The 24477-nt window shown below is 32.8% G+C and overlaps 1 protein-coding gene across 3 annotated transcripts in view; it reads right to left on the bottom strand.

Annotated features, from left to right (window-relative positions):
- Positions 1–24477, bottom strand: part of LOC132757839 (beta-adrenergic receptor kinase 2-like) — a 103253-nt gene that overhangs the window by 40489 nt on the left and 38287 nt on the right. For 2 of the 3 annotated variants that reach the window (XM_060749284.1, XM_060749283.1), the window contains exons 5-7: positions 21604–21690; positions 5918–5979; positions 328–379 (exon numbers count right to left, since the gene is read on the bottom strand). In XM_060749284.1, coding sequence (XP_060605267.1) covers positions 328–379; positions 5918–5979; positions 21604–21690 — 201 coding nt within the window. Of the gene's footprint in view, positions 1–327; positions 380–5917; positions 5980–19810; positions 19898–21603; positions 21691–24477 lie in introns of all 3 variants that reach the window. The other variant, XM_060749282.1, reaches the window with a different exon arrangement.

The following is a 24477-nucleotide window of genomic DNA, read 5'->3' as shown; positions in this document are numbered from 1 at the left end:
CCTAGAAATATTATCTTGCCCTTTAAATAAGAAGAATGGATAATATTCCTGCAAAGTAATATAAAACTCATCAAAGAATTAAAATGTGTGGCCTTGACTTAGGAGATAACGGACTTTGTCTTGCGTGCATTAACTTTCTAATGATTGCTTACATTAATTTTCTGCAAACTTATTTCAAAGTTCAATACGGACTGACAACCACAAGACCTATAAATCTCATTTGACCTCTTGCGACCTTTTAAGCTACAGATCTTGGTCTTACAATCAATGACTGGAACCATTTAAATCATATGAGAAGATTTAAAATCTTGGTTAATTATTACTTACCTGAATATTCAATTCTAAATTTTTCCATTGACAAAATCTTGTGTACTTGTCACTGAAAATAGAACAGAAATCATAAGAACTTCAACATAAGTGAAACAGGACATGTTTGTAATTATCATTAATACTTTATCAGTGCCAATAGTTCAATATTTCTATATAAATTTAGGTCAATTTTAATCATTATGGACATTTGACCTTAAAAAGTCAAGGTCAGTTAGGGGCAAGGTCACATTTCAAAAAAAAGAAACAAAAAATTTATCCAAAAGTAAATAATGTATCCATTCATGAGGTAACACTACTCATAAAGCTATAATTATGCATTTTTTTAAATTTGACCTTACAGGTCAAGGTCATACTTCAATTTGTCTCCTTCAAAAAACAGACAAACATAATTATATGACAAAAAAACTCAGTTTCCAATATTTTGTATGTGATGCAAGTTATTGCCGTATTTTCTGTACAGATAAAACTTTTGTCATGGGGCCAATTTGGATGACACCTTAGAGGTCAAGTTCATTATTTTCATTGCTTCAAAGGGCCATTACCCATATTCCAGATTTTCATTCAATTTTGATGGTCAAGATGACTATTATACATCATAGGCTTTCTAAAATAAAATTAAATTGGTTCATACTTAGAGGAGGTGTTTTAAGCTAGATTTTTCTTCTAGTTTTACCTCTTGAAGTCTCTTAAAGGTCCCCAGGATTGTATCATAAGTAAGGTTCAAGCGAGATAATTTGTGGTGCAATGGTGCATATAATGTATTTTTAAGCTTTGGTGGCCCCTAAACTTTTGCAAAATTCAGAGAATAGTACTATCTAGGAAAGCTTCTGACATTTTTATGACATTCACATATTTTTCATTATGAGGTTGTTTTTGGGTAGTTCTATTTTTAGCAGACCCTAAGCCTAACTGGCTGATGATATCTGCTCACCCATGATTGAAAGCTTAATTATGGTGCAGCAATACCTAAGAATAGTTTCTTTTTCAATATAATGGATTTGCTTCAAAGCATTTTTTACCATCATATACGAGTGTACTTGACAGCAAGTCGAAACTCTCATGCACTAAAAATATAATTTGGCGAACAGAGCACCAAATTATTTCCCCCGTCAGTCCATCTTGCTGATCCAGACTAGGTAATTATTTAATTACAGCTAACTGGTTGACAGGTCGACCAATAACTGTAAGCAAGATAATGTCTTTCTATTTACACTTGTCTGGAAAGCTTTGCATTGTTCTTATACTTAAACACCAACTTGATTTTTCACATTAGAACACATGAAAGTGACATGACAGGCCTGATAAGCCATAATGGCTTACCACTTTAGGAATGTACCTCAGAGTAACTCATTCTAGTACTAAAAGTAAATTGTGCACAGTGCAACTTTTTGAATGTCTTTCGTAAAGATGTGTTTCAAAAGATTTGTTAAATGCCATTTTAAAGATAAGTGCATTATATAATGGCAAATGCATTATATAATGGCAAGTGCATTATATAATGGCAAATGCATTGTATAATGGCAAGTGCATTATATAATGGCAAATGCATTATATAATGAGAAGTGCATTATAAAATGGCAAATGCATTTATTATACAATGGCAAGTGCATTATATCAACACACCAATAAATTACTTGAATACCCCTGTTAATTGAACTAATCACCACTTTATTTGAGGTTGGTTATCAGTAGAATTCCAAAAAACCTGTCCACAATAATTCCCTTTGTGTAGTGTATTAATATATATGGATGGGAAAATCAATGCCATGTCCACAGAGCAGGATAGATTTATCTTGGAACAACAAATTGCTTAGAGGAAATATATGTCTTGCCATTATATATTCTAGATAGCTGGGACCTGGCTGGTAATTCAGTTACAACTGGCTTGCCAGTGAATGTTAAATACCCTAAGGAGCACAAGAGACTTTTTCGAAAGATCTGAACGTCTCTCTGTATAAAATTAAGATTGTGAACAATTTGCAAGGAAATAAACTGAACAACGGTGTTTTTTAAACACCATCTGAGACCATAAAAAACCACTAATCATCATAAATTTATCTGTGTTAGATTCTCAGTACAGATAGGTTGAAACAGAAATGAGTGTCATGGCTTTAAATTAGTATAGCTAACCAAAAGAACAAGAGCTATCAAGGGAGTGTCTCGCTCCACTTTTCTCTGTGATAGATAGTAAACTACATGTCTCATAAATAAAGAGATAATTTTAAGTAAAGGCCATAGACCTTGACCTTTGGATTCCAAATAAGGGTATGGCAGGCAGTATATATAACTATCAAAATACATCCTCATAACAAATTTTAAGTTAATAATTGAGATTATTGACCATGTAACAAAAAGCTTATCCAAAAAGTTAACAAAGATCATCTGACCTTGACCTTTTGACCTAGCATGAGTATGGTAGGTAGAACTCATCAAGGAACATATACATACAAATTTTCTAGGTCAATGCACTAGGCTTTAATGGCCAGGTTAATGTTTTGTTATAACAGGTCAGTGACCTTGACCTTTTGACCTGAAATGAGTAGGGTATGTAGAATTCATTATGGTGCAATTACATACAGTAATTTTAGACTTTACCAAGTAAGTGCACTTTAAATTTAATGGCCAGTTTTAGGTTTTGCTATAACAGGTCTAAGTGACCTTGACCTTTCATTTGGAAAATGGGTTTGGCAGGTAGAGCATCAAGGTTCATATACCAGGTACTTGATATCTTTTAAGTTCCTTGGTCAAACCCTTGAGATAATATGGCCAGTTTAATGTTTTATTTTTACATGTCCCTGTGACCTTGATGTTTGACCTTTTGAATTGAAAATGGATGTGGTCAGTAGAATTCATCAAGGTGCATCTACATACAAATTTTAAAGAGCCTAGGTCAATGCACTTTGCTTAAATGGACGGTTGTATTTTTATGTTATTACTCCTCCCAATGATCATAAACAAAAACTAACCAATCAAACACCACAGAGTAGGTCAAGACAATAGCTCTCGTTAACTTTGATACAAATATTCATAAATTCAAACTTATATTCTCTTGTAACAAGAAAAGCATTTTAATTAGAGAAAATGTTGTTAAGTGAACAAACAAAGTAACTTGAGCTTAATCCATTAGTAATGAGATATAAATATGGTGATAAAACAATACATTTAGTCTTAATCTTGCATACAACCAACAAATCATTAAATGGATTGTAAATATTTATATATTTCTTGGTATATTTTCCTAAAAATGTGATATTTTGAATCTTTGTTCGCCTATATGGAGCTATATCGATGCAAGCAACTTAAGTTCAACTGTCACTGATTCCTTAAATTTGATTGAATCCAATTCAATCAACTGTGTGAAAATTGCCTTGTCACAACCATCGTGTCTATCCGAAGGAAACGTCAAATCCAAAAGCATTTTATGCCAATTATACAATTTTCAAGTACCTTACTTCTGAATTTTCAATCTTTTCCTCGATACTCCAGGGCTATAAACAGTACACATTTTGGGGCACAACTGTAGATAGATTATTTACATCCCATGTCGACTTAACCAACATTTATTTTTGTCATGATAAATTATGATGGCTTCAATTCTGTAAAATAAGGGCCTTAATCCCTTACATTTGTAATACAAGAATACAATTCCAAAAAGAGCAGGTACTCCTAAAAAAACGTAAGAAACCTGAATGTGAGCCATTTTCAACAAACCAAGTGACATCATTGGGCCGAACAAAATTTGACTCATTAGGCTTGATTTTAACAGATTTGATCATGGCCGACTGAGCATATTATACATCATTATTCACATATTTTCTTTTATAACTATGGGGTTTCAGTTTTTTACTGTTTTTTTCTCTATGTAAGTCTAAATATATAACTAAGTAACACCTGTGCTGAATTTGGTGTAAAGTACCAGTAGAAATTAGTTAACATCACTTTTACACAAGTTATCTCAACTCATTAAGGCCTTCAAGTTTCTAAGAAGAAATTTTAAATAACATTTTCTTAACGAGTTGTTTTTAAATTAGAGCATGCTCATGTTGCCTTTATGTGATGACAAATGCTCAGTTTAGTGCACTTTGACCTTTGGTGAGCTAAAAGAAAATATATCCCAGAAATTCATATTGTCATCTATCAATATATATAAATTGAGTTAGCAAAATGTCTTTAAGATTTCCTTCTGGGAGAAATAACAAATTGCTGAAACCTTCAGTGGCGCAGTCCTGTCAGTGTTTTGATTGTAAATCAATATCGTGCAAGAGCTTTACTTGTAGATCATGTATAAATAAAACCCTATCATCAAGCCTCTAAATCACCTTGATTAATCATTATTATCTCAGACAATGACAATGCAAGAATATTAACTACCTGCCATGTAAATGAATAAAAATTGAACGCCTCATCGGCGAATTTCTTCTCTTGCATAGCATGACAAGCAAGTTGATGTAAGTCTCCGAGAAAATTGTCTGGGAGAGTTTTGGAAGCTTGTGAGTTCATTAGGAGAAAATCGCAGAATCAATGCCGTATTTTTTCTCCATAAAAATAGTGTTTTATTTTTTTAATGTGCATAACATATTAAAGTAAAAATCAATAAGGGAGGGCAAATAATATTCCACGAAAGCAGTTGCTAAGTTTTGTTACAATCTAACCGACAAATTGTTAAATACAAGTATGGCTCAAAAATGGAAATTTTCCTTATATTTGGACTTATCTCAAATACCCATGGGAAGATTTAAATGACATTTCATGAGACTTATCTCCCTATTTATAAATACGTTCCTGTCAAGTTTGAAGAAAACTGGACATACAGATTCCAAGATATGGATCTTGACAGAGGGACAGATCTAGACAGACCCATGGACAACATATCAATATCTCCCTTCTTTCAGCAAACAAGGCAGGAACACATATGCATATAAATTGATTGAATTTAAACTTACAACTCATTGGTATTACACTAAGAATAGGAACATAACCTTTATTCAATATTTTTCTTTTTGCCCAAATATTGGGAATTTGAAAAATCAAATAGGAAGGAATCATCTAACATGTCAAATGTCAAAGCCATAATTATATATTAAAGTTATTTCTATTTAGGTAAGAGAATTTTCAAAGACTTTACTTTAACACACAAGTGTAAAAATGTACTCCTTTGAAAAGTTTGTCTGCGTTTAATTCCTGGTCAAGATTGTCCAGTAAAAAATAAATCTTAAACTATTATTGACAATCTCCTTGACCCTTAGTTATGATAATTGACATACCGGTAATAGCATTGTCTGGTGGTCTGTGCAAATTATATCCCTTGGTGCACGGACAATCTTGACCCCGGAATTTAACCAGGAATTAAACGCAGAAAGTGGAGTATGTGAAAGAGAACTCCCTCCCATTTCCTACTTTTACAGCAATTTGGAACATTATATGAACAATCTTGACATAAAGGCCATAAGATGATGCTATATAGATAATCATATCTAGTTCTTATTTGGCAGGACTTTCTTTTTCCCTTCCTAGATTTGCACAGATTCTGAGATTTTCTATCCCCTATCTCAACCACACTAAAACAACGCTCACTGCAGCATCTTACCTCTGTAAACTTTTCTCAAATATTCGGCCTCGTAATGAATTCTTTATTTCTTCTAAATATGGCTGAAAATAGAAAGATCAATCTGTGAATCATAAAGTAAAAATCCACTCCTGAATTCACTTAGATAATTACTGTACTCTCAGACATGCAAATAACAACAATCATTATAACAACACTGTCACATGACACTGCACATGTGACTTTTTCAACCCTTTGCCGGCTGGAACAGAAACAGATATAGCCTCTGCAACCAGTATGTTACTGAGCCAGGCTGACTGTTCTGCTATATAACCTGACTGGTTGCTTGGTTTTAAAGGGACTCCACTAAGGTTAAAATTTGAATTTCTTACAAAGATCAGCTGGGACACTTAAAACAGCAATATATGCAAAAGATAATTAAGAAATATAATCAGAAATGAATTTAAAATTGTATATTTGTGCTAATCTAAGCCTGTTTGAGTGAAAAGCATCACAACATTTTTAATTTTGGGTCATTTTTCACAACTAGAATAAAATATTTGGGGAAAACGGAGTGAGCAAATGATCTGATATATACAAGCTTTTGGTCTAGACCTACATCAAATAGTTTGTTAACCTGGTCTGGTCATCTAAAAAAAAAACCTCAGTGGAGTCCCTTTAATATTTTGATATGGAAATCCATAATATTTTGACTATTGCAAAGTCAAAGCAGGGAAAATCCATAACAAAAATTCAGCATGATTAGGGTTAATAAATGTACATGATAGTAAAAGGTTTGACCAAGACAAGAAAATTTTCCTCAAAATGTATATACATTACAATGTAAGGGGAAAATACACATACAAGTATGCACAAAATACCGCATATTACAATTAAAACATGCATATAATTGAAATCAATAATAAAACATTACGAAGAATTTTGAAACATCTGTGCCGAAGTTATCTACATTTTTACATGGAATAGTTACACAGAACATCATTCTATCTAAAGTTTCAAGAAAATCCCGAAAGTAATGAAAAATATATATTACAATAATTTTTAACAATTTTTACATGAAAATCTATGTTTAAAAGGGAGATAACTCAAGATAACTTGAATTATAGTTGCCAGAGTAATGACCTAATGCTTTATATGATATAGATAGCAATGGACAGCAACTTCTTATGGAAGTTGAGAAGACATAGTTAACAAAGATTTTATTATAATTCTGACGTCAAATGAGGTTTGAATGTTGAAGAAAAACCTTAAAATTAAGTTATAAAGAAAATACTAAAATATTGAAGAAATCTAACTTAAAGAAGGGGAGATAATTCTTAAAATGTAGGTTGCATTCAAAACTGTAAATGTTTTATTATTCCAAATTAGTAGAAAAGATTAAAATAAGTTGTTAACCCTTAGCCTAACTCAGATGGCAACTGATTTTTACCCATGCGACTAATCTAGACATCACATCCGTGTTCGCTATTCAGTTAAGACATATTTTGAAATATTCTCTAAAATGATGAATGGTTAAGTCCATACTGAAAGATGGATGAGTCCATTTCAGATATTTAGCGTGGTTAGAGTTAAATTGGTAATCTATAACAGACTTCCTGAGCAATTGTAACTCTATGCAATTATTGATAATTGCAAGAAAAGAAAGCGCATTTACTTACATAATTATACCACTTTTCTTGGCATCGATTGCTCTAATTTTACATCACGTTTCAATACATTTTAATTTACAATGAAATCGACATGACATTTATTTTTTTCAATTCTAAAACAGAGGAATCTTTGGCAGCTTGCCAAACATTGGAATACGGCATTTATTGTTACATTTCTTTGGAGGCTTTGCATGCTATTTACGCTGAAATCTAGAAATTTATGCTTTCACAGGAAGGCTTTAATTCACATGGAAGACACTAATGACCAATAAATTCCAAAGGTAATTTGCTCAAAAGAGAATGCTCTGGAGAGAAGGTTTTACAGGAAATTTCTTAAGATTTTATTATTTCATTCATTGATAGCTTGTAAAGTGGATCGAGTCAAATGATTGTTTGCTAGGTATAGAGATATGATAGCTTACAAAGTGGATAGAGTCAAATAATTGCTTGCTAGATATATATAGAAATGATAGCATGCAAAGTGAAAAGTTTGACATAATTATAAATAGAAATGATAGCTTTCAATGTGGATCAAGTCAACTGTGTAGAGTAATTACAGTTTGCAAAGCCTGGATCGAGTCAAATGATAGTAATTATGCAATGTGTGGAGAAATGATCGCTTGCAAAGCCTGGATCCAGTCAAATGATTGTTTGCAATGTATAGAGAAATGATAGCTTGCAAAGTGGATCGAGCCAAATGATAGTTTACAATGTGTAGAGAAATGAAAGCTTGCAAAGTGGATCGAGCCAAATGTGTTGAGAAATTCCAGCTTGCAAAGCCTGGAATGAGTCAAATGATAGTTTGCAAAGTGAAGGGAAATGTTTGCAAAGTGGAAAGAGTCAAATGGTTTGCAATGTGTAGAGAAATAAAAGCTTACAGAGTAGCTTGAATAAGGGAGGCAAATGATAGCTTGCAAAATGGAGAGACATAATGGTTTGCAAAGTTGAGAGAAATAATTTATTGCAAGGTGGTGGGAAATTATTGCTTGCAAAGTGGAGTGTAGTGAAATTGACTAGTGCAGGTAAATGAAATCTTGCAAATTTGATAGCAATAACTGCTTGCAAAGTGGAGGGAAATACTTGCTTGCAAAGTGGAGGGAAATAATTGCTAGCAGAGTGGATGGAAATAATAAATGCTTGCAGAGTGGAGTCAAATGATAACTGAATAACTGAACTAAACTTGCAAAGCAGAGTGAAATGAAAGCTTGAAAGTGGAGTGAAACAATAGCTTGCAAAGTGGAATGGAGTGAAATGAAAGCTGGCAAAGTGGATTGAAATAGTAGCTTACAAACTGGAGTGAAATGATTGCCTGCTTAAGTGGAGAAAAATGTCAGCTTGCAGGGAGGGTGGAAAGTTATTAACTTGCAGAGAGGAGGGAAATGATAGCTTGCAAAAGTGCAAGGACAGAATAGCTTGCAAAAGTGCTGGGAAATGAAAGCTTGCAAAATTGCAATTTACTGGCATAGTCAGTTGACTGCTATCACTAAAAATTTGTTTTTGACCTTGATCTAATTGACATTTAATTAGCTAGCAACAGAACTTCATCCTTTTAAAATATAATGTAGTTGGTTCATAGAGCCTTTATTACCCATGGCTTTTACCAAGAGACCAGGACTCCCAAATATGAGAAAAGTACCAATCTGTAGGTGTGGGCATAAAGCTACGCTAAAGGTTTGTAAACCATGCAACATTTGTCCACTGAAGAGTTCGCTGAAAGAGGGGAAAATTTATTTATACTTTAAAGGTTTGCTAGTCTATCATTTTCAATTGTTTTATTGACACATGAGAAATGAAAAACTCTTTTGCTGATTGCAACGTAATGGAAATCTAACACCTATGTTCCTAAGACTGAACTCCTGAGTTGCGAGATTGCTAATGTTACCTCAGGTAATAGATGGATAACACCGAGGTTAACTGTACCTTCACCACAACACTTTTCTGCACATGTACATATAAAGAAGCAGACTTATCTGTAACTGTATCTGCATCGAAATGGAAAAATTAATTAGACATACCGGTATATATATTACTGACAAACCTGCCCTATGATGCAATGACGAGATTTTAACTTCATGAAATATAAACACCTTTCAGAATATAATGTCATCACATCAGCTTTATTATAAGTTACTTTTATAGTAAATATAAATGACAATTAAACCAGTTCTTTTATGAAGGACCTAATTCTTTTATAAATGCCTTAAATGTCAGTGAAACATCATTTTAAAGTAATAAAGGGTCAGGTGTTTTTTTGCCATTATTTTTTTTATCACACACATGGTCAAATAGAAGAGAAGAGGAAAAGTTCTTAAGGACTTTCTGCCAATTGGCCATGCATGCTTTATATCACTATAAGATCACTAAACAAAGTTATACACCAAATATATATCAGCTTTTTCGCCTTTTTAAGCTTAAAGTCTTTTATGGTTGGTTGGTTTATGACGCACTTACACATTTTAGTCTTTTATATTTAATAGGTCTATCATTATAAGGTAAACTAAAGAACTGTGATCATTTTATGCAGGACTGCTAGATCACTAGTGCTGCACCCTCCATTCTTAAAGCTCTTTGCCTTCTTTTTTTATTTATCCGTGTATTATTTCAAGCATAACTTGGCACCTGACTAGAGCCACCATGTGGCATCGCTATTCTGTAAACTAGCTGGATAGTTACAATCCCCCACATGAAAAAATCCACTGAAAGTCTACAATTGCAGATACAAATTTTAAAATGTGGAAGTCTTTATTTTATAACATGAAAACTCCCAAAGAGTTGTTAATTTTAACCAGAATATATACTTTTCTAGAACTCAATTGTATTCAGCAAAACTTGACTTTTATACAAAACAACAATAACGTATTGCCATTAAACCCCTTAATCAAAATATTGCTGGAAATGCATAGAAAATTGTCATGATGCACAAAATCATCACAAATTCAAATGATTGTTTTCGACAGATGACAAGTTTTGATTAGAATTGAAATTAAATTGGAATCACATGAGATGATTGGAAGATTTTATAACGCTGTTACATCACCATAAATATCATTAATTATTCAACTTAATCTTATTCTAACAAATGATGCCAAGAAATTCTGCAATTAAAACACAAAACACCGATTTTGTTGCACAGTGCTTTAAAATGAAAATTATAGATTTGTATGCTTAATTCATGTTGTAAGTTAAAATTTTTATACTGGCAGTAAATATTCTAACCTTATATCTTAAATGGACTTGCCCATCTTTTAGTCTAGACCAAACCATTCTTCATTTTTTGGGTAAATTTCAAGCTCATATGTTGTGACTGAATAGCAATCAATGCAGATGATCGAAATTATAAGTTTTAAATCTAAAAGTTAAGGTTTTAAGAGTCAACAAATCCTAAAATTCATAACCTTTTATAATATACTGGTAGATAAATTGTGACATTTTCCTTTCCGGTAAAGGTCACATAACCTTTAATATAGTTAAAAAACTGTGATAAATCCCTTAAAAGTAAAGATCATATACCTATTTATAAGTAGAATAAATTGTGACATAATCTTCCTTTCAAATAAATGTCACACAACCTTATATAAGGTGAATAAATTGTGACAATATCTTTCCCATAAGAATCACATATCCTTTTTAAAGGTGAATAAATTGTGACTTTATTTCCCTCTGCAATAAAGGTCACACAACCTTATATAAGGTTAATAAATTGTGACAATATCTTTCCCATAAGAATCACATAACCTTTTAAAAGGTGAATAAATTGTGACTTTATTTCCCTTTCCAATAAATGTCACACAACCTTAAATAAAGTGAATAAATTGTGACAAATTTCCCTTTCCAATAAAGGTCATACAACCTTATAATTATAAGGCTAATAAATTGTGACATTTCTTTCTTTTATCCAATAAATGTTACATTTAAAACTGGTATAAGTTGAATAAATTGTGACACAGTTCCCGTTCCAATGGAAATCACATAACCTTTTATAAAGTAAACAAGAAACATGGCAATGCCATGAAACCAGGTTTTCAATTATCGCCATTGTAGATGAATATGTTGTATTTGAAATACAAATGCAAGCAACAAACAATGTAATTATGTGCAATGTAAAACATGAATAATGTAGGAGGAATTGCCACTGAAGAAGTGTTCACTATATATTCTGTATAAGGAAAAAAACAAAGGGCCATAATTAGGTCAAAAATTATCCAATCACAAAACCCCGACAAAATGTGCCAGGGCACTTGATAACAAAGCTTCTGTGAAAGTTTGGTCAAAATCCGTTAAGAAATGTAGGAGAAGTTGCGCACGATAGAAATTGTTCACTATATATTCTGTATCAGGAAAAAAAACAAAGGGCCATAATTAGGTCAAATATTATCCAATCACAAAACCCTGACAATATGCGCCAGGGCACATGATGATAAAGCTTCTGTGAAAGTTTGAACAAAATCCGTTGAGAATTGTAGAGGGAGTTCAGCACAGAAGAAATTGTTCACTATATATTCTATATAAGGAAAAAAAACAAAGGGCAATAATTAGGTCAAATATTATCCAATCGCAAAACCCCGACAATATGCCCCAGGGCACTTGGTGACAAAGGTTCTGTGAAAGTTTGGTCAAAATCCGTGGAGAAATGTAGGATGGGTTGCGCACAGAAGAAATTGTTCACTATATATTCTTTATAAGGAAAAAAAACAAAGGGCCGTAATTAGGTCAAATATTATCCAATCGCAAAACCCCGACAATATGCCCCAGGGCACTTGATGACAAAGCTTCTGTGAAAGTTTGGTCAAAATCCGTTGAGAAATGTAGAAGGAGTTGCGCACAGAAGAAATTGTTCACTCTATATTCTATATAAGGAAAAAAAACAAAGGGCCATAATTAGGTCAAATATTATCCAATCGCAAAACCCCGACAATATGCGCCAGGGCACTTGATGACAAAGCTTCTGTGAAAGTTTGGTCCAAATCCGTTGAGAAATGTAGAAGGAGTTGCGCACAGAAGAAATTGTTTACGCCCGCCCGCCCGCCCGCCCATCCGCCCGCCCGCCGCCGACATACCTCAATCTAATAACCAGTTTTTTCCTTCGGAAAACCTGGTTAATAAAATGCAACAACATTTAATTAGATATATCATTATAATATTGACCATTTATAATAGAGTTTAAAATTCCTTACACCATATCACAAGTCTCCCATAATGCACATAAAAATAGAACAAAATTTTTAATGCTTACTTATAAATTATTTTTTTAATCACATGGTGTCAGGTCAAAATATGAACTATGGCAATAGCTTTTTAGTAATTTCTGAATGTCATTATACCCACGTAAGAATATTTTAAAGTTACAAAAATCTTAGTTCCAAAAACTGTGAATCAGCAGACCAAGTTTACCTATTTAACATTAATGAGTGCACTAAAGCCATCAAAAAGGTACATTTATGTCATCCTGCATAAAGATCAGCCATGCAAATGTATGGCAAATTATATTATAGTCTATATATGGTATATCAATTTAATAAATGCTGGCATTTCAGAATTCTGATATTGAAAACCAATGAAATCAACCAGAGACATTTGCCAAATTCATGGCAAGACTATTTCACATAAGTTTGCGAGGAAAGCCTGTCTGTGAAAAAAAAAAATCAACAGAAAACAGTGACAACATCATAACTATCTGGGACTTTTATATTATTGCCTTGAAATATTACTGTTCACTAAAAGGTTCGACAATAATGGTGTAAAAAATCTATTTCAGTAATTCAATAAAGATGTCCAGGGTATTAAATTGCACAAAACTATAATGCTGCCAATTCTGAAGATCAGATATCAATAGACTTAACCCCCATTATCCTTGTGAAACAAGTTTTTGATTTCTTCTTCACTATATTTTGATTGTATAGGACATTCCCCCTCCCCCCCTAAAGTTCTTGAAGGGCAAACAATAAGTTCTTGAAGGGCAGACATTTGCTCCCTGTCTTCCAACTTTGAAAAACAACAGGAGACAGTTCAAAATTAAAGTAGAATAAGTCGAGAATATAGACTTGGTTGGAATAAGGCTTTAATCCTTAACCTGCTGAAACCAATGTGATTTCCTTTGCCAACAGTATAAGGCCAGGCCAGCCTACACGTCCATGCAGTTTGACTTGGCTCAATACTGTTTGTGACAATTAATTTGCATATTTTAATATTAAAATCCCATCAACTTTGAATGGACTGTTCCGTATTTAATTCAAAGTAGGGCAAATCCATGAAACAAATTCAAAAAGTTAAAGGTTAAGTGTCCTGAAAAGTTTTTGTAAGGAGAAGGAAGTTGCATGATACAAACTTTTATATAAGTAAACCAGGCATTGGAAATGCATTTTTAAAACAATACAAACATAATATTGGACTTGTGTATTGAAAATTTTATAAACTGTTTTATGTCCACCTAAACATCACCATATTCAGAAATTTTCTAAGTTAAAAAAATTGGTATAATTCAATTAAAATACAGTTCACAAAGGGTTGTAATTCAATAAAACTAGAGTTATGGCCCTTGGACAGTCTCTAATTTTAACCATGAAGAAGATCATAGGAAAGACTTGGCATTCCTAAAAGCATTGCCTCCTTCAATAAAGTTTTAATTATTATTATTATCATTACTGCGTGTGAAATTCCAATTAAGTATTTTCTATATAGTTAAAAAGAACTTAAATTTGCATCGGTCTTAGCAAAATTATAATGTTTCTTCTCATAACACTTAATATGCCAATTTCACTTAAATGAATTTATAAGGTAACACAATGATGTATATTTACTGATCAAGTTGCAGAAAAAAAGAAAACAAATCAAAAAGAAAAGTAATTGTAAAGCTGCTTGTTAATTTAAATTACCACAGACAATTTGGTACCGAAAATAGCTTTAGTGCAATTAATGTACGAAAAAATCAATGTACTACGCCATGCAATCTGCAAGACTTCAAAACAATCAAGGACTACGGACAGCTTGTGTGAGCCAGCCAAGAAAGCTAAATGCAGCCAACGCATGTCTTCTTATGAATCCAAAGACATTAAAATAACGGAAATTGAAAAATCTAATCAAATTGTATCAAGCATACACATTCAGTCTATGACAGTTAATACCAGGTTCTTTTTTTTGTTGAAAATCCAAAGATATAACTTATATGGCTATATTCCAGGATATGTAGTGAAGGATAACCAAGGAACTAATTTCTGGATGCATAATTTCTGGCAAAGTTAGAATCATTGACCATCTAAAAGCTAGTTGATCTTCTTTAAATGGTTATAATTCATGCTTGAGGGATTTGAACCCATATTCCCATAATCTGTGACTTTAGTCTTAGTTGGTTTTTAAGTAACATCAACAATGTAAAAGGTCATATGGATACCATCCAGTGTTATTTGTGAACAAAGAATTCAAATGCTTGTATTATTTAAGGCTTAGCCTTGCATATTAACAGAATCTGAAGTCCCCAGCATCAATTGGACCCTCAATTGTGAAAGATGCAATTCAAATCCTGTGACCACTCAATCAAAGACAGCTCCTAGAGTGCTTTCAAAACAAAACATTTAAAATGTCCAATATTATTGTTTCTTACTTAACCCTACAAATGTTGGCAGCTGCAGAATATTCTGATGCCACCAGTGCAGACCAAGATGAGCCAGCACTCCATGCCATCTCATCATGGTCTGCACTGTTTGCTTTTTAAGTCAGTAACTTACGAGGGATGTTCGAAATGTATTGCTTATTTTTATCTGGAGACTTCAAATTTCAAGTTAGCTCAAAAGTGTTCATTTCATGCCCTCGGAGTACTCCCCGTGGCTAGAAATGCAAAGTTTCAGCCGATGTATCCACTTCCTGAGGGCGTCACGGTATGCTGATTTGGGCACAGTAATAAGGTACTGATGAATGGCATATCCAAGTGCCTGTTGGGACTTGTATTTCGCCCAGCAAGGAAGGATTTCAATTTCGGGAACAAAAAAAAATCACATGGGGCGAGGTCTGGAGAATACGGTAAGGCAAAACAGTTACTTTTTCTTTTTTCAAAAAGGCCGAAACTATTGCGGAGGTATGAGCGGGGGCATTGTCATGTAGAACACAGATATGCTTAAAACCAGTGACAGGGCATCGTTTCTTATAATACTTTTTCAGTTTCTTAAGTACTACTTCTTTGTAGTACTTCCCAGTGATAATTTGCCCTTTTTTCACCCGCACTTTAATTGCGATTCCTTCACCAGAGAAGAAAATTGCATAGAAAACCTTCTTTGCACTCAAAGACCGTTTGGCAATTGTTGGGCGTTTGTGTTGTGTTAAGTGGCCCAGATTTTGTTGCTAACTTTTCTGACGGGTTCAAAATAATGGACCCAAGTTTCATCACCTGTGATATTGGCAAACTGTTTTTTGTCATATTTTGGAAATATTTGAAGCAGATTTTTGGCCACATTAACCCGTTGCCTCTTTTGCTCATCAGTCAACAAATGTGGCACCCATCTAGCAGAAATCTTTTTGACTTTCAAATGCTTCTTCAAAATAAAGTGAACCGTTGATAGTGATATGCCTACCTTTCGTGCAATATCACGAACTGTAAATCTGGCATCTCCTACAATGATATCCTTTATTTTGGAAACAATTTTTTTACGAGATGCAGATTTTGGCCTACCTGATTTTGGTGCATTTTTGATGCACTCTACACCAGACTCAAATTTCTTTTTCCATCGCCTAACTGTGTCATAAGACACACAAGAAGGCCCATAAGCAGTAGAGAGTTCAGTCATCAACTGCTTCAAAGAGCAACCCAGTTTTGAGCGAGCTTTGATGTAAGCCCGTATTTCATCTTTTTTGTCGACGCTTCTACCAACCATTTTTACTACAGTGGTCAATGACTGCCTGTATTTAAATGGCATTTTGTATGTCTTACACTTAGTCTAACATGTACATTTATATATTGAATTACCCTATACAGGTATGTATTGGTTTTTATCCTGTCTCACGTGGATCACGAGATAGAGGACAATATATAAGCAATTCTTTTCAAACAGCCCTCGTATTTTGTTCAGATTGAAAAATAAACCAGTCCTTTAAAAGATATTTATTTGGTGATAAGAGTTAACTTTAGTATTATTTATATTTCATCAATTTCTTTTCATTACATCAGAACCAAGCCATGATCCTTTTGTATGAAATAAGAATGAACCAACTTTAATGCCAGCTAGACTGAACTCCATATAAGCAAAAAATACACGTGAACGATTTTCATAATTCCATTTCAGCTATTGATAAATCATTAAAGCGAGCAAAAAAAACATATCTGGCGAACCGTATTAGAGCCTTTTAAAGCCGCTTCATGTCAGGATACAATTATTCGAGCAGGAACAGTGTTTAAATCATAGTTAATCTCTAATCTTCTATATAATTAGCAAAACGCAAAAAGCAATGAGTCTAAAAATAACCACTTTGCATGAGCCAGACCAATTTTCTTCGTATCATTTTCTGAGAATACCATTTATAGAAAAATATCTGCCGTTAAACGCCTTTAAGTACTATTGACACAAGAGCTCGAAGGAAATCAATGAATTTGTATCTAGAGAGTTATGATACAGAACACAATCATATCAATCTTTCGGCACTTTTCTTTAAACCAGTAAAATCTGCTTGATCTGTAGCGATAAAAAAATATATCTCGGCACTTAAGTTTCAGGAAGCTGAATCGAGGGCAGTTTGAATAAGATACATGTACAATCTTTCTTCTCAACATTTAAGCTTAGATAGATAATGGCTTAAGTCACCACAACACAAGAGTTTTTAGATACTTATAGAAGGTGAAGGTCATTCACTGGTCAAGAGTTTTAACAACTTCAGAAGGTAATTTTTATTAAAAAAAAAAGGCCAAATGATGCCATTATACATCAAGTTATTGTAGGAATGGAACTAGGCAAGACTGGCCACTTGGCAACAGTGCTCACTTAGCAAGACTGGCCACTTGGCAAGAGTGCTCACTTGGCAAGAGACTGGTCACTTAGCAAGAGTGCACACTTGGCAAGACTAGTAACTTGGAAAGAGTGCTCACTTGGCAAGAGTGGTCACATGGCAAGACTGGTCACATGGCAAGAGTGCTCATTGGCAAGACTGGTCACTTGGCAAGAGTGCTCACTTGGAAAGAGTGATCACTCTAGTAGAACAAGCAACTAAAAGCTATCTAGCTTGTTAGATTTCAGGCTCACAGTAGAAACAGTGACCTTCATGGTTGTGACCTGTCAATCTACCAATCAGTAGCTAGCTTACATGTCCTTGAAAGTGAGTAAGTTTCTATAATTAACCATTATGAAACAAAAATTGTGCATGCTTATTTACAGACATTACTTTCATGTAGGACATAAGACAATCTGAACTTCAGTCAGATTTGTTAAATTTCTCACATGCAAAGAATTTATAGCATCAAGCTGTCATGCTGTAAGGACCATGGTACACAGATTTAAGTTTTAGATAAATATCAAACAATTTGAAGCATTTGTAAAATAGATTCTTCTTTCAACTGACTGTACAGTAATGAATTTGAAAGCGGAGATCATTTGTACAAAATATTATGTTTCTGAATTTTTATTTAAACAGCATTATTCTATATAAGTTTTAAAGAAGAGCATGCAGACTATATCATGGCAGCATATGTTATGCATTGGCATTCAGTATTACAAAACGAGACGGGAATGATAGCTCTTCTTATTTCCTCCCCAGAATTAAGACTGATGCTACTTTTATGCCATGCTCCAGTGAATACGTCCACAACTCTATGTTCATTTAAGTATTACAGCTATTTTGAACTTCAATGCAAAGGTTAAAGGTCTATGCAATTTAGCCTAAAATATGCCCAAATGCCATGTTTAACTCTGGTTTACTCCTCAGGCCAAATTCATATGAGCCGCGTCATGACAAAACCAACATAATGGGTTTGCGACCAGCATGGATCCAGACCAGCCTGCGCAGTCTGATCAGGATTCATACTGTTCGCTATCAGTTTCTCCATTTGTAATAAAGTTTGTAAGCAAACAGCATGGATCCTGATCAGACTGCGCAGATGCGCAGGCTGGTCTGGATCCATGCTGGTCGCAAACCCATTATGTTGGTTTTGTCATGACGCGGCTCATATGAGTAACAATTGATCTTACATTGAATCTAATGGTCATTAGTCTCTAACAGCTGATTCAGAAATAATGAGAAGTTGATCACTTGCAAAGAAATTGGTCTAATTACTGGTAAGTTATCTAAGTAAGCTAGTTTAAGGTGGACTAACCGATGAGATATGGCCAAAAAATTGTGTTAAAATCAATGTTAAAACTAAATAAATAAAGGTTTTTTCATATGTTGCATAATATTGCAACATAACAACATAGTATTATTCTCATTTATTTGTTTTTTCATGTTACAAGTTTTTATTCCTTCACCAAACTAAATCTATACAAATTTCAGGAACCTTTACCTTGAAACTTCAAATGAAGTTTTTTTAAATTCTAAGCTGGAAAAATTTAAACTAAGCTTTCAACGCTTTTTTCTGTAAAATATGTTTTTAAGTTTTAAGCTTTAAGCTGTCAAGTTAAAAAAAATTAAGCTTTAATGGCTGTAAATTTTTTGCATAGTATTTGTTCTGCTATTCAATCCAGATTAATTAAAAAACATTAGTTTTAGAAGTTTTTCAATGCAGTCAGTTAAATACAAAGCATTCATTCCAGCCACATTTACATGTACAAAATGAGGATGATAAAATCAGAGATAGAAAATTTCATCACAAAAAGGCAAAACTACAATGTAATAAAACTTTAAATAAGAAACCAGCCTCAAAATTCAAACATTTAAATACCATTGGTCAATTTCAAATCTCTACAAAATTAACCAATCATATGAGTGGATTTCAAATCAACATTACAAAATTAACCAACCATTTGAGCGGATGTCAAATATACATTACAAAATTAACCAATCATATGAGTATGAGTGGGTTTCAAATATATATGCTACAAAATTAACCAATGAAATGAGTGGGTTAATTTGAAGACTGGTTTTAAAAAATTTCATATCTTCTACTTATAAAATTTCAGACCAAGAGGCCACATTTGATTTGTTCTTAACTAAAACACTATAGTTTTGCTTAAAAGTGACACAAACTGTTTTTATATAACAGACCCTTTAAAAAACAGCAACAAGCATAAGAAATCCCAAGTCCAATATATTAGAAGGCATAACCGTGATGTTTTTGGTTTTTTAAACTCTTTACCTCAAACAAATTGGTACTTAATTTCTTTGTGCGCTGTGCATGAGTAAATTGTTCTCTCACACTTTCAAAAGCCTTCTTAGAATAGTTCTGAAACATACAAAAACATAGACATAAATAAACCACAACATATACACTACATACTGACCATCCCTGACTGTCTGTTTGAAAAACAAACCTGAAAACCACAATTTTTAACCAAAAATAGAGAAGTCAACAGCTTTTTCATTTAAAGACGTGATATAATTTGAATATCAGATTTTCAATTAACAACTAATTAAAATCAAAAATAGCTTTTGTCAGTTGAAAAATATGTCAATTAATTGCCATTACTTCAAATAAAAGGTCAATTAACAGCAAAAAGTAGGTCTTTTTTTTTTCTTCTTCTTTTCTTATTTTTATTCATTTTTTTAAAACTCAAAACTGTGCAAGATTTGCAGGGAAGTAAAGTTTCATAAAAAAAATTAAGCAAATTAACTAACCAAAGTAAAATTGCTAGTCTAAAGTCCAAATTATCATTTTTCCTTAACATTCAATCAAATTACCCTAACCCAGTTTTAAGACGACTTTTTTGAAGAAAAAAAATTTCACCGGAATTGACAATGGACTATTCCAAATAGAAAGAATGCTCACTTTTGCTCAAATTTAGTAAGACACTGTTTGGAAGCTGTTACTGTGCACTCCTTTTTGTATTAAAATTAGTAAGACACTGTTTGGAAGCTCTTACTGTGTACTCCTTTTTGATTAAAAAAAGTGTGTTTGCAGATCTGTTTTGTTTTTTCTTATAAGATTTCTTGTATCTTAATCCAGTAAATACTCAAGGGAAAATAAAGGATGCTGGAAAATTTCCATTTTTATACAAAGTGAAGAAGGATGAGGGTAACAGATTAAATTTCACATTTTTTTGCTTGGTAGTTCTAGTACTTAGAAAAGTTCAGAATGTGTTCTCAAAAATACAGTTTGTAACTGAAGTTTCAGTTAAATTGGGAATCAATTTTTCCCAAAAAAGTGGGAAATAAACATTGCCAAAAATTAAAGGGACTCCACTGAGGTTTTTTGACATGACAGGACCTGAAATAATTTTCGAGATTAATATTCTATTCTGTGTAGGTCTAGACCAATGACTTGTGTGCAAAAGTTCAGATCACTTGATCACTTTATTTTCCCTGAATAAATTATTCAAATTGTGAAAAATGAGCCAAAATCTAAAAGCGTTGCAACGCTTTTCACCCAAATCGATCTAGGAATAGCACAAAATACAATTTTCAATTTATTTCTAAGTATATTTCTTAATAATCTTTTGCATTTTTTTCTGTTTAAAGTTCCCCAGCTAATTTATTTAAAAATTTCAAATTTTATGTTTTTAGGTATTTGGACCTCAGTGGGGTTCCTTTAAAAGTGGGAAAATCAAATAAACATTGCAACAATAAAGGTTTATTTCTAAAAATGAAAGTGGGAAATTAACATTGCCAAAACTGAAAGGGGGAAAATAAACAGTTGCAAATATGAAAGGGGAAAATAAATAGTGACAAAAAAATTGGGAAATAGCCATTTTTAAAAAAAAATAAAATCAATGACTCTATGACAGAGTTAAGAAAGTATGTAAGGTTCTGAAAAAACGAAATCCCCATCTTAGGTAACCCATTTAAGCTAACATTTCACACTTTAGCTGGTTTATGATACAAGAAATCTTTAGAAATACTGGAAGACACTTTGATGATCAATTTAAGCCAAAGTATCTTCCCAGTTCAAGACACGGAATGGTCAGATCACTGTACAATATCAGGTCCTGTTACCTCAAAGATGTCCTTATCAAGTGTTTTACTTCGTTGTGCCATAGTTAATGCCTCTTGTACATGCTCTACAGCTTCTTTTGAATAGGTCTGAAATATTTGAATAGGTCTGAAATATTTGAATAGGTCAGACATATTTGAATAGGTCTGAAATATTTGAATAGGTCTGAAATATTTGAATAGGTCTGACATATTTGAATAGGTCTGAAATATTTGAATAGGTCTGAAATATTTGAATAGGTCTGAAATATTTGAATAGGTCTGAAAAATTTGAATAGGTCTGAAATATTTGAATAGGTCTGAAATATTCAAATAGGTCTGAAATATTTGAATAAATCTGAACTATCTGAATAGGTCTGAAATATTTGAATAAGTCTGAAATATTTGGGTATATCTAAAACAATTGAAAATGTCTTAAATATTTGAATATGACTACAAAATTTGACACCTGTTTAAAGAATAAGAATCTGTTTAAAGAATAAGAATGGTCTGAAATATTTGAATATGTCTACAAACATTTGGATATGTCAAAAATATTTGAATTTTTGAATATGTCAAAAATATTTGGATAAGTCTTAAATATTTGGTTATGTCAGTGAATGAATGAATGAATGAATGAATGAATGAATGAAGCCTCATTTTCTAAGAGCTAAAAATAGGCCACTCTTAGTGTGACCTTGACCTTCAAGGCAACTTGAAATGTTTAACAGTTGTGGTAAGTTATCAAATGCAAAAATACTAGTATTTATGTAAGTCTGGATTCCAATGTGTGAACATATATTATATATATATGGTCTGTTACCTAAAAAACCTATGTGTGACCTTGACCTTTCAGACAAAAGACACATGGCCTGTATAAAATTTATATAACCTATCTCATAATCTGTTGTGCAAAGAACTTCAGACAGGTCATGACTTGCATGGGTATATATAGTTTCATAATTTTACAGATTTCACATTTGAATGGAGGAAGTGTGCCATGCAGGGGACATAATTATCATCTTTTCTAAATACTTTTGCCAAGTAAAATGATAATTTCTTCATGTTTGACAACTAAAGACCAGATAAAACTACATGTACAATTGAGACAGAGCAATGGTGTGACTTTTAATACTATCCAACATCCAGTGGCATTTTTAAAACAATGATTAATGCACATGCTATAGTTATGTAAATTATTTATAAAATACATATAAAACGTCTCATGTACAACAAATTCATGACTATTTAATTCAAATAAATTAAAATCAAAGTACTGTAGGCACTTTAATTTGAATATTTGATAACCATAAAATGTTCTCCTTTTTTAGATACTGCACTACTTTAGTGTGTATTGATTTACATATACTTACCTTATTCAAAAATAGAAAAACACTTTAAATACCTAAGTGTTTTGAAGCTTTTTCATACAAACCTTTTTCCTGTACTTATATCTGACATCTTGACTGCAACATTACATCTTTACTGCTACCTTAGATCTTTGCTGTTATGTTACATCTTTACTGCTGTGTTATATCTTTAATAATACTGCTGTTTTTCCTCTTGACTCCCATCCTACATCTTTACTGCTATGTTACATCTTTACTGCTATGTTACATCTTTACTGCTTTGTTACATCTTGACTGTCATGTTACATCTTTACTGCTATGTTATTCTTGACTTATATTTTATATCTTGACTTCCACCATACATAATCATTTGCTACTACCTTACATGCTTTGTTACATCTTTACTGCCATCTTAAATCTTTTATGTCATGTTACATCTTAACTGCCATCTTACATCTTTACTGCTATGTTACATCTTTACTGCTATGTTACATCTTTACTGCTACCTTATATCTTTACTGCTTTCTTACATCTTGACTGCTATGTTACATCTTTACTTCTATGTTTCTTCTTTACTGCTATGTTACTTCTTTACTGCTTTGTAACATCTTTACTGCTACCTTATATCTTTACTGCTACCTTATATCTTTACTGCTACCTTATATCTTTACTGCTATGTTATATCTCGACTGCTTTCTTACATCTTGACTGCCATCTTACATCTTTACTGCCATCTTTCATCTTTACTGCTACCCTAATATCTTTACTGCTACTTTAAATGTTGACTTAGACTTACAAATCATGAATGTTAGCAATTACTTCTCCATCACGTTATTTACTCTCTTTCTGCAAAAACTCACCATCTATCACAAGCAATCTGTCTCCAGCATTCAACCATCAGCCAATATATGACATCATTCAAGCCAAACATATGCTCTTACGGGCATTGATTAAACACTCGGGTTTTTTATTTTGTCCGTAGTCAGCAGTCTCAATTATGTCTGTATAATAAACTGCTATCTTAAGGCCGTGGCGGCAATTTGCTTTGCAAATAAACAGGAAATCTTTCTGTTCTAATAAATGTTGGACGAATAACAGAAAACATTACATCTATGTCATTTTATGTCCTTATATGCTATAAATATTGACCAGATCAGACAATACAAGTGGATTCAATGATAAATCAATTTTTAAAGTGGCACGACATCAGAGAAGCAAATAAATTTTTTTTAATAAATTTCAAGGTGACCTGATCGACTGGAGCAGTAAAAGGTCAGAACACACAACTTCGAACTTGACTTATCCGGTGGAGATATCTCAGTAAACGATATTTCATCCAGTAACTTTTACAGTAAACATCACAACACAGGAGTGGACTTAAAAGGAATTATACTCCGCACAGACATATATACTTTATGGCTGAATCTGATATCATTTCAAATATCAATTAAGCCGTGTCTTTCATCAGGATTTTAGAGGGATTTGTCATGCCACAATGTGGGCAATATAATACAATTACCTCTAAAGACTGCCTCCCAATTGCATGTCG

This window comes from Ruditapes philippinarum, unplaced genomic scaffold (assembly GCF_026571515.1).
Source record: "Ruditapes philippinarum isolate M1 unplaced genomic scaffold, ASM2657151v2 ctg64_1_1_1_1, whole genome shotgun sequence".
Lineage (NCBI taxonomy): Eukaryota > Metazoa > Mollusca > Bivalvia > Venerida > Veneridae > Ruditapes > Ruditapes philippinarum.
Note: the sequence above shows the minus strand (reverse complement) of the source record. Positions and strands in the feature narration are given on the sequence as shown.